Genomic DNA, 11,259 nt, shown 5'->3' with positions numbered 1-11,259 from the left:
TGTTCTAGCCTTTTCTAAAACTGGAAACAGTCATTTAGTACCAATGGAGCATCTTAACTCATGCCAAGGAAACACCGAATGAGGATTTTCACCTCAACGTGGTTTTCAGAGTAGCCGCATATTGTTGCCTTGACATGAGGATAATACTGGCCAGGCCATAAACCTAAGTCCCGGGTGGTCCAGGCCCAGAAGACTAGATCTGGGAAGATTCATAGAGAGAGGCTTCTTGATGTGGCTGTGATGGCCCAAGACTCTGGAGGCTGCACTCAACTGGTTTCCATTTCCGTCCTTCTGTCATTAATCCAGGCTGGATCAACTGGTTCATATTTCTTAATTTTTTTAGTACTAGAAAATCCAAGATTTAATTTTTAAATGATTATTTTGTTTTTTGATTACAGTTTGCATTCCACGCTATTTTATATTAGTTTCAGGTGTACAGCACAGCAGATAGACATTCATATACTTTACAACGTGTTCCCTCCGATAATTCAAGTGTTCACCTGCAAGATTTAATTTACTGTAATGGTTTGATGGGAAACTTGTTGGATTTAAGACAACTTAACATTGCTCTTTTTCTCTGAGTAGTGGTTTCATGCTTGGCTATTTCTCCTGTGGTTAGCTATTTAAGTAGAAGTCTTGTTGTGACTATGGATTCGTTTTGATATTTTATTCAATGTGCCTAGAATATGAAAAACTACATTTTTAGGTTGTCTTGATTATTAAGGCTTGATACTCCATACAACTGTTGGTTTTATATTTGAAGGTATAATTTACATGAATTCTATTCAGGCTTATCTTTTTGTAATTTTATTTTATTTTATTTTTAATTTTTTTATTAAGGTATTATATGTGTACATATCTTGCCATTGCCCCCCCCCATCCCACTCCCATACATGCCCTCACCCCCCAATATTTTGCATCCGTTGGTTACTCTTATATGCATGCATACAAGTCCTTCAGTTGATCTCTTATTTCCCCCCCCTCTCCCTAATCTTACCGCTGTAATTTGACAGTCTGTTTGATGCTTTACTGCCTCTGTATCTATCTTTTTGTTCATCAGTTTATAATGTTTTTCATTATCCCCAAATGAGTGAGATCATGTGGTATTTTTCTTTCATTGACTGGCTTATTTCACTTAGCATAATGTTCTCTAATTCCATCCAGGTGCCTACAAATGGTAGTAATTCCTTCTTTTTTATGGCAGCATAGTATTCCATTGTGTAGATGTACCATAGTTTTCTGATCCAGTCATCTGCTGACGGGCACTTAGACTGTTTCCAAATCTTAGCTATTGTATCTTTTTGTAATTTTAAATTTGATTTTTTTTTCCCTGCCAAATCCCATGTTCTTTTTTTGAGGATTGGTTTGTGGGATTGATTTTCTAATTTGTGATCTGCTCATATTAAGTTCCTCAAGTGGGGATGTTCTTACCCAGCCTGGCTTTGTCCTATGTCTGTTTCTTCCTGGGACTGACCTTATACCGCCACCTACCCTACTTTAACATGCTCCATTATCCCAAGCAAGACAAGAGAGCCGTGTGGACCACCCATGGCGTAAAAGACCTCAGCAATGGAGAGTGGGGAAGGGAAACACCAGCCTGGCTAAGAGACAGTTTTTGGCTAGAGGCATGGCTAGATTTGGCACAGGAACAAGTATCTGAGCATCTCTTCTCTTTGGAGTTTTCAAGGCTTTCAGAAATCTGGCACCATAGCACATATCCCACCTGACTTCCCAAGACTTCTCTTTTGACCAGTCTCCTAAATGTCCCGCAACCACACAACGTCAGGTTCCTGTGGCACTTATGGTGAATATTGGGGAATCAAGCCCTTCACTGTGAACACCCTTTAGTGTTTGCTGTCTTCTTGGTGTTTTAGCTTTCCTCTCCATCTGAAGTGTAGCCTTCTTGATGAAGGTAGATGCCATATTTCTTTTTATCAGTGATGGAGCTTAAGAAACTAGGCATTAACTAATTATAGATCGATAATTCTAGTAATGGCATCCTTCTTTGTGGGCTCAGCTATTGCTATAGATTTAGGGACACTGAGGTTTAATTTCAGTTTTCACTGAGTTCTAAGGTGATGGTATTGAAAATGCCCACATAGGAAATAGCTATAATCTTGATTTTTGTGAAGAAAGTGCTGGTAAATAATGAATTAAGCCTTAGCTGGTTTGGCTCAGTGGATAGAGCATTAGCCTGCGGACTGAAGGGTCCGGGTTCGATTCCTGTCAAGGGCACATGCCGGGGTTGTGGGTTCGGTCCCCAGTGGCGGGCTTGTAGGAGGCAGCCTATCAATGATTCTCTCTCATCATTGATGTTTCTATCTTCTTCTCCCTCTCCCTTCCTCTCTGAAATCAATAAAAAATAATGAATTAATATCAGTAACATAATATTTTAGCTAGATCATAACTGGCAGCTTCATTTCTAGGTAAAATATTAAATTTCTTTAAAAAATTCAGCAATAATTTAATTAACTTGCAAAAGTAAGTTTATTGAAGCACAGAAGCAATTAGAGCAAAGTTGTCATTTCAGCTTTTTCAAGAGCATTCTAATTAGAAAAGAAGAGGCTGCCGGAAAATTGGTTAGTCATCTATTTCTATACAGAAACGTTTCCCTGAAGTTATCCAGAAAGGTGGGTAGATTGATGCGATGTCTTCCTTTGTGTCCTTTAGATTTTGTTCTCTGAAAGACACTCTTAAGGATCTGGAAATTTCTCATTTGACTTTCACCTCAGAAATATTGCTGACGTGAGATGAGACGACCTTGCCATCCACCACCTCCTCTATGATGGTCTTAGTCACTCTAGTCTTGCTTGGATCTGAAAATCATAGAATCACAATGTCAGTCTGGAAATGATCTGGAGAAATACAAGTGCATTCATGAATTATGTTCTTTCTGGGAAAGGTTATATAAACATACTTATATAAACATAAAGTATATACTTTATCCTTTTTAATTTTTTTAAAGATATGTTTTTATTGATTTCAGAGCGAGGAAGGGAGAGGGAGAGAGAGATAGAAACATCAATGATGAGAGAGAATCATTGACTGGCTGGCTCCTGCATGCCCCCTACTGGCGATTGAGCCTGAAACCCGGGCATGTGTCCCAGCTGGAAATCCAACCTTGACCTCCTGGTTCATGGGTCAATGCTCAACCACTGAGCCTTACCAGCCAGGCAACAGTATATACACTGAGTGGCCAGATTATTATGATCTCTGAACGCATAATAATCTGGCCACTCAGTGTGTGTGTGTGTGTGTGTGTGTGTGTGTGTGTGTGTGTGTGTATATGTCCTGGTGCATGAATTCGTGCATGGGTGGGGTCTGGCCAGCCTGGCCAGGGGGAGGGGACATGGGCGGTTGGCCGGCCTGCCTGCTGGTCGAACTCCTGGCCGAGGGGACAATTTGCATATTAGCCTTTTATTATATAGGATATACACTGAGTGGCCAGATTATTATGTGTTCAGAGATCATAATAATCTGGCCACTCAGTGTATACTTTTAATATTACAAGCAAAACATGTCTTTGCTTTTTTAAAAAATATATATTTTATTGATTTTTTACAGAGAGGAAGGGAGAGGGATAGAGAGTTAGAAACATCGATGAGAGAGAAACATCGATCAGCTGCCTCCTGCACACTCCCTACTGGGTTTGTGCCCACAAGCAAGGTACATGCCCTTGACCGGAATCGAACCTGGGACCCTTGAGTCCACAGGCCGACACTCTATCCACTGAGCCAAACCGGTTAGGGCTGTCTTTGCTTTTAAATTATAAAATTATGAACATTAAAAAAAGTACCTACCTCTTCCCTGGCTAGAATGGCTTCCAGACTTTGAGTCAGCAGATGTGGAATCCCTGGATCCCGTGTTTCTGGATCCCGAGTTTCTAAAGTCAGATCCTCCAAAACTGGAACCACTGGAGAAAGAAAGAATTGTTTTCCTTTGCATGTTGCAAAGGCAGGAAAAACTCCTCCAGAAGAGGGCTGTCTGTGATGAAGGTAGATGCCATTTGATTGGGCTGTCACTGTGACTTTATAAATAGAAGTCCAGCCCCCAAGCCCCTTTTTGGTTTCATGACATCAATGCACCGAGGTGTATGCCTTTTAGCGCGTTCATGACTTTCACTTACCCTCCCTCTCCATCGAGCAGGCGGCGGTAGGTCTCGATCTCCATCTCCAGGCGGGTCTTGATGTCCAGCAGTTGCTCGTACTCGGCGTTCTGGCATTCGGTCTCGCCCCGGATCTGACAGATCTGCTCCTCCAGGCTGCTGATCCGCATCTGAATTTCCGACAGCTGAGCCATGTAGGTAGCCTCCGTGTCGGCCAGGGTCCCTTCCAGGGAGTTTTTCTAAGAGAAAAATAAATAAATAAAATAAGAAATCCATGATGAAAAGAAAACCACAAAATTTTATAAGGTACTGGGAGACGTTCACCTTCACCAAATTGCAAGCTGTATTTCTTACTTTTTGTTGGCATTACTTAAAAAAAATTAAGTCGATGGAAATAGCACATAATATCTTTACTTGGAATGTTTTATGCTTTCTATGACCACGATACTGTCCTCCTTAACGCTGCTTTTACTGTGTGCCAAGTGGCACATCTTGGCAAAGAGGGAAAACTGAATCCCTTAGCCCCCCTGTCGGAGACTTTGGAGAGCGCTTTGCACACACCATGGCCAGTTGGGACTGAAGCTCAATTTCCAGGGCCTGCAGGGTCCGTTTCAGTTCTGTGATCTCATTCTTGGCGGAACTGGCTGCCCCGGCATCGGTGGAGATCTGTGCTTGCAGGGATGCACTCTAAATAGAAATAAAATGCAGTCACCGTGGGCCGATGGAATGAGCGGACGTGGCTTCCGTGTGGCCACAGGCTTAGCCGCTCGGCGGTGATAACCTACCTGCTTGTTGAACTGCTCCTCGGCCTCCCGGCGGTTTTGCTCAGCCAGCTCCTCATACTGCGCCCTCATGTCATTCAGTAACTTGGTCAGGTCGGTGCCCGGGGCGGCATTCATTTCTACCGTCACATCCCCTCCGGAGCTCCCCTGCATATTCTTCATTTCCTAGCATAAAGAAAGAAAGGAAAAAAAGGGTCAGAGTGATAAAAACAGAGAAGCAATGGACTTCCTAAAATGCATAGTTGAAACTAAGACACTGAAGGGAAAAGATACCCCCCACCAAACTCAGCTATAATTTGCTCATTATTACTTTTTCCTTGGTCAGAGGAGTTGGAAATCCATTCAGATGATACTATTTTATTTTATAGAATGGCTGCGGGGGAAAGAGGTAGGCCAGAGTGGTTTAGTAATGAGGGCGGTGTTCCTACCTCCTCGTGGTTCTTCTTCAGGTAGGCCAGCTCCTCGGTGAGGCTCTCAGTCTGCATCTCCAGGTCGGAGCGAGTCATGGTCAGCTCGTCCAGGACCTTCCGAAGGCCGTTGATGTCGGCCTCCACGGTCTGCCGGAGGTGCAGCTCATTCTCATACCTGGAAGGGGCAGCCGTAAGACAGAGCAGTCCACGTCAAAGCGTCCGCCCCATCTTATATACTCAACAAGGAGTGTTCTCCTCGGGGCTATTTGACCAATGCAGGCTACTAATCTTAGGATTTTTTTCCCTCGTAAAGAAAACGAAGAGCCCAGTGTTAATTCTATTGCTGGCTAATAAGTTTTTATGCCAAAAATGTCATTCTTCATTTCTCTCTTTTCCTTGCTGGTGGGATGATGGTTTTTAAAATTTACATTTGGGACGTTTGTGAATTTAGGTCTTGATCCCCTGAAAGGTTTTTTTTTTTAAAAACATTAGAGTGACTTAAGCAAACAGATTGAATTTCACTTTTCCCGCAGCACTTGTCTTCAAGGCTTCCGTTTTCTTACTTTAGTCTGAAGTCATCTGCAGCCAATCTGGCATTGTCAACCTGCAACACCATGCCGGCGTTTTCAACAGTGGCAGCAATGAGCTAGAAAAGGCACAAACAGCGAATGAATCGTGGATGCTTTTTACCTGTGTCCGCCTGCCCGCCTGGGAGGGTCGAAGCCGCTGAAGTAGCTTTCAAAGGTGAATTGCTTTGAGAACTTGCTTAGTGATGGCACTTGTACCGAGGATCAGGGTGTATTTAGACTACATCTTTCCGCAGAAAGGTAACAGTTTGCAGTTACTGGAATAGGCATAGAACACAGCCCTCTGCATACTTCCACTCTTTGGAAAATCAGTTATTCCGTGAGCTCTTTCAGAAAATAGTGTGAAAAGTGAGCTTCACTTCTTAAAAAGTCTTGAAAAATATATTTTCCATACAATGGTGGCAAGATACTTTAGAGTCCACCACATTCTTTTTTTTTTTTTTTAACTATTTTATTGATTTTTTTACAGAGAGAAAGGGAGAGGGATAGTTAGAAACATCGATGAGAGAGAAACATCGATCAGCTGCCTCCTGCACACCCCCTACTGGGGATGTGCCCGCCACCAAGGTGCAGGCCCTTGACCAGAATCAAACCTGGGACCCTTGAGTCCGCAGGCCAACGCTCTATCCACTGAGCCAAACCGGTTAGGGCTCCACCACATTCTTATATAATATTTGCACCAGATTTTCTAGGAAGAAAAATGGTTGTAAAGACCATTTAAATCTAGCAAGACTCTAAAGTATGTCAACCTGCCAGAATCAATCATGAAATAGATTAAGCTAGTTTTGACTCATTGTCATCACTCCTATATACATGTTAACCAGCTGCCTGTCATTGTATAAATTTTACTCTTATGTAGAAATACTCAGATTTGAGATGCAAACAGAAAAATTAATGTGGTTGGATGCAGTCTGCAGTACTGTCATAGTTGAAACACACCAACTCCCGTTTTCAATATCCAACAAACAACTATGTTTTCAAATAATTCCTTGGCTTAACATCTTCATTACTGTACATGTTCTGAATAAAAGCAAAAGAGACCAATAGAAGCTCAGCGGTGAAGAGGGTCTTACCTGATTCCTGAGATCTTCAATGATTGGGTAGTACTTGCTGTAATCTCTTCCAGATCCACCATCTCCAGACCGGGGCCCATACTTGTCATACCACTCCTTGATTTTGTTCTCCAGATCAGTGTTGGCCTCCTCCAGGGCTCTGACCTTGTCTAGGTAATTGGCCAGGCGGTCATTGAGGTTCTGCATGGTTTGCTTTTCACCTCCAGAGAAAAGCCCGCCATCACCAGTACCACCACCCAAACCACCACCACAGCCGTAGAAGCCTCCGCTAGCACCGCCACCGAACCCAGACCCCCCGCCGAATCCAGACCCCCCACCGAAGCCAGACCCCCTGCCGAATCCAGAACCCCCGCCGAATCCAGATCCTCCACCAAAGCCAAGTCCAGAGCCTGAAGCTCCTCCGAAACCACTCCCGACTGAGCAGCTACCAAAACCCCCTCCCAAGCCACCGGTCAACCCCCCACTCAGGCCACAGCTGCCGGCTCCTCCTCGGAAGCCCCGGGCAGAGCTGCCCCCCAGACCACATCTGCTTCTGCTGCTGCCACCGGCAGACACCCTGAGCGAGCTGCTGCCTCCAGCCCGGGAGGCGGAGGTCCGAGATGAGCAAGACATGATGCTCCTGCAAAGGTTGAGCGTGTCCAGGCGAATCGGAGAGGAGAGGTGGAGAGCGTATTTGCAGGCTGCCTTTTTGGCCCTTATATGCACCCTTTTAGGGTGTTCCTTTTCTGTGTCACTTCTTAATCCCGATTACAGTTTTGCTAATCCGCAATTGGATAATGTCTTTTCCTGGACCCACTCTACTGGCTCTTTTTCTGAAGCTGGCTCAGAGCCTGGGGACATTTACTATAACAAGGAAATACCAACAAGGTGGGGCAAAGGAAAAAAAAAAGTTATTCCCAGAATGACAGTTTGACTGTTTCAGAAGTTTTGACTGATAATTCCTTTCTGAAGGAGCAATTCTATTAAATTTGCTTCATGATTTCCCAATTGCAGGGCACAGATTCACAAATGTCATTAAAATGCGTAATATGATGAGGGAAATTTCCCATCAGACTTGTAACTTTTTGTTTGTATTGTTCTCTTCAAGTTGAAATTAGCTTCAGCATTGTTTTTTTTTTTTTTAAATATATTTTATTGATATTTTACAGAGAGGAAGGGAGAGGGATAGAGAGCTAGAAACATCAATGAGAGAGAAACATCGATCAGCTGCCTCCTGCACACCCCCTACTGGGGATGTGCCCGCAACCAAGGTACATGCCCTTGACCGGAATCGAACCCGGGACCCTTCAGTCCGCAGGCGGACGCTCTATCCACTGAGCCAAACTGGTTTCGGCATCAGCATTGGTTTTAGATGGACTCGCCTTTCTCTATGATTATTTCAGTCAGCGTATTTCCGAGGTTGTTGAAGTTCGTGATTTTCAGGTTATTGTTTTTTTATTTTGAGATCAAATGAGATATTTTTACTGTTAATAAGAAAAACATAAATAACAGTCTTCCATGTACACATTATCGTGTCTCAGCAACCCATTTACTCAATCAGAGAATGTCTAAGAGAGCTTGTAGACAGACTGTTTTAGCATCAGATCAGTGACTGGTGCGTTGCTACAAAGAGTGTGACTTTCTGATTGACTCTGAGTCTGATAGAAGGATACCAACTTCCCTCTTTAGAATCAAATCTTAATGAAACTAGAAGATGAGACTGATTTCATCTTTGTTTTAAAGACATCTGGAGAAGGGGATCCGAATCCACTTCTGCTAATCAATGTTATAGAGTCATTTGCTGATACCGAAATCTGGAGTTTCCCCAGTCTACCTCTGCTCATGGTTTTTTCTTTTCTTTTCTGTTTTGTTTAAAGACATTTAGAAAAGAGAACCTGTACCCACTTCTGATAACTAATGTTATGACTGGGGTCGTTATATAGACACTGAAATCTAGAATCCTCCCCAGGTCACTTTTTGCTTCCTGTTTTTCTGTCTCTTCGTACTTTAGATTTTTCCATTCGCCTCTGCTAGTCGATTAAAGGTGGTGTGTGTGTGTGTGTGTGTGTGTGTGTGTGTGTGTGTGTGTGTTTAAGGCAAATACTGTATGATTCTACTTACATGACGTAGCTGGTATAGTCAAATTCAGAGACAGGAAACAGAATGGTGAGGCCAGGGGCTGGGGAAGAGGCAGTGGGGAGTTGTTTAATGGATACAGAGTTTTAGTTTTGCAAGAGAAAAAGAATTCTGGAGATTGGTTGCACAGCAGCGTGAATATATTTAACACCACTGCACTGTGCCCTTAAAAGTGGTTACGATGGTCAATTTTATGTTATGTGTATTTTACCACAAATTTAAAAAGTATGTTTTAATAAAAGTATAGATGCTTTAAATATATTTCTTGACCTTCTTAGCTTTATGCTCATGTAGCTCGCTGACATTCGTTTATTTAAAACGTTCTCCTTTACCTTGGCAGTGTCTGTTAAACCACATGCATGCTTTAATCCTTATATTTGATCACTTTTTATTCAGTGTTCTGCCTTCTTTTAATTTTTCCTTTGACTTCCTTTGACTGGGACAAACTATTAAGTCAGGGGTAATTCCCTTTGCTGTGGAGCCTTTTAGGGGAGTAGCTTTTATGTTATACCTGTATTGTTTTCGCAGTAGTGGTGTGTTTCCAGTCTTATACTCAGGGCGCTGCCTCAAGGAGTACAAGGTGTTTTATAAACTTTAAATCGTTAAGCTGGGCGTAATTCGCATCACACCCTTCCCAGGTAGGTGAAAAATGCACCAACTATCACCGGCTGTTGGTCATCTTGCCTCACCCCTCCCCAAGGTCACGAGACCAAAGAAGTCTAAACGCTAATGATTTAATGGAATGTGAATGCTGGAGACGGGAGGGACTGTCACTGGGCTATTCCTTCCTCTGAAAATTATGAAATGGAATCTTTCCACCTGCATAAGGCTGGCATTTGGTTAAGGCTGTCTTTTAAGAAGGTTTAAAGAAAGGAACAGCAGCGAAGTGAAAAGAAATCTGATAAAACAGAAATTTCAGAGCTCAGGGAGAAAGAGTTTCATTTGGAAAGATTGAGGAAAGACGTTGAGCAGCATCGTTGGCCTCTGAATTTGGCCTGCGGTTGGTGGGGTTTTTAGTCAGTGGTCATCTAAGGTGTAGCTTTCTCATCTCGGCAGCTTTATTTACTTCTGACTTGGGATATCTGGACATCTGGGTCTCCATTGAGAAAGCTTGGGATGACAGGTGTTCTAGCTTGTGTCTCCTTTTTTAGCTTTCTTGTGGATATAATTTTATTATGTACATAATAAAAACGTATATACTTTTTTTTTTATCCTCACTCGAGGATATGTTTATTGCTTTTAGAGAGAGAGGAAGGGGGAGGGGAGAGAGAGAAATATCTTTTTTTTTTTTTTTTGAGAGAGAGAAATATCAATGTGAGAGAGAAACAACAGCGTGAGAAAGAAACACCAATCGGTTGCCTCCCGTACATATCCTGACCATGAGATTGAACCCGAAACCTGGGTATGTACCCTGACTGGGAATTGAACCTGCACCTTTTTGGTGTATGGGACAATGCTCCAACCAATTGAGCTACCCAGCCAGGGCAAAATTGATATAATCTTAATGCTGGCATATGTCTGTTCTTTGTTTTTGTAAAATTCAGCTTCAAAATCAAGTTCATTTGAGATGCTTCTCTGATTCTCTATACTTCAGAGACGGCTTCTAGGCAGGGCATGTACTTAATAAGCCATGATCACCTCAAACTGTTTGTCTAGTGAGGCAGTGTATAAACAAATGTAGGGGTAAACCCACAGGATTTTCTGGTTTGTCACTGTTTCCTGAAGGGCAGTTTCATGCTTGCTTTCTGTGTATCTGTGTGCCTTTTCTTTTCAGTGGTGAATCTATCAGACTAATCTCGATTCTGTGGCTTGAAAACTGTCTACAACTCTGATGCCTAGTGGATTAAGGGAATTTAATCACATTTATAAATACAATCCCGTTCTTGCCTGAAGTGTTAGAATTCTTTAGTCAGCTTTGGTCTCCACTGTTTTGAGACATCCCCCAATTTAACATCCACTCTCTTCTATTTGAAATAACGAGTGGCCAGAGTTCACACGTTAGTTATTGGGATTTCTTTCACCTGTAAAATGGAAACTTCAAGAATCTGGTTAGGTTCCAGTGGGGGTAAATGTTCAGAAATGCCAGCTTTGGCCGAAACCGGTTTGGCTCAGTGGATAGAGCGTCGGCCTGTGGACTGAAGGGTCCCGGGTTCGATTCCGGTCAAGGGCATGTACCTTGGTTGCGGG

General features: G+C 42.8%; 1 protein-coding gene across 2 annotated transcripts; it reads right to left on the bottom strand.

Moving 5' to 3' along the window:
* Positions 1-2,712: 2,712 nt before the first annotated feature.
* Positions 2,713-7,569, bottom strand: KRT24 (keratin 24; the record flags this gene model as incomplete). 2 transcript variants are annotated; one of them, XM_080680238.1, is made up of 8 exons in its annotated part: positions 2,713-2,816; positions 3,801-3,913; positions 4,127-4,344; positions 4,667-4,792; positions 4,891-5,052; positions 5,316-5,472; positions 5,861-5,943; positions 6,958-7,569. In XM_080680238.1, the coding sequence occupies 8 exons, from the start codon at positions 7,567-7,569 to the stop codon at positions 2,713-2,715; spliced, it is 1,575 nt and encodes a 524-aa protein (XP_080536364.1). The 2 variants fall into 2 exon arrangements, with proteins under 2 accessions (XP_080536364.1, XP_080536365.1); XM_080680239.1 differs by having other exon boundaries at positions 3,801-3,868.
* Positions 7,570-11,259: the final 3,690 nt, after the last annotated feature.

Source organism: Plecotus auritus (genome assembly GCF_963455305.1).
Source record: "Plecotus auritus genome assembly, chromosome: 7".
Taxonomy (NCBI): Eukaryota; Metazoa; Chordata; class Mammalia; order Chiroptera; family Vespertilionidae; genus Plecotus; species Plecotus auritus.
The sequence above is the reverse complement of the archived record's forward strand: the minus strand, read 5'-3'. Positions and strand labels throughout refer to the sequence as shown.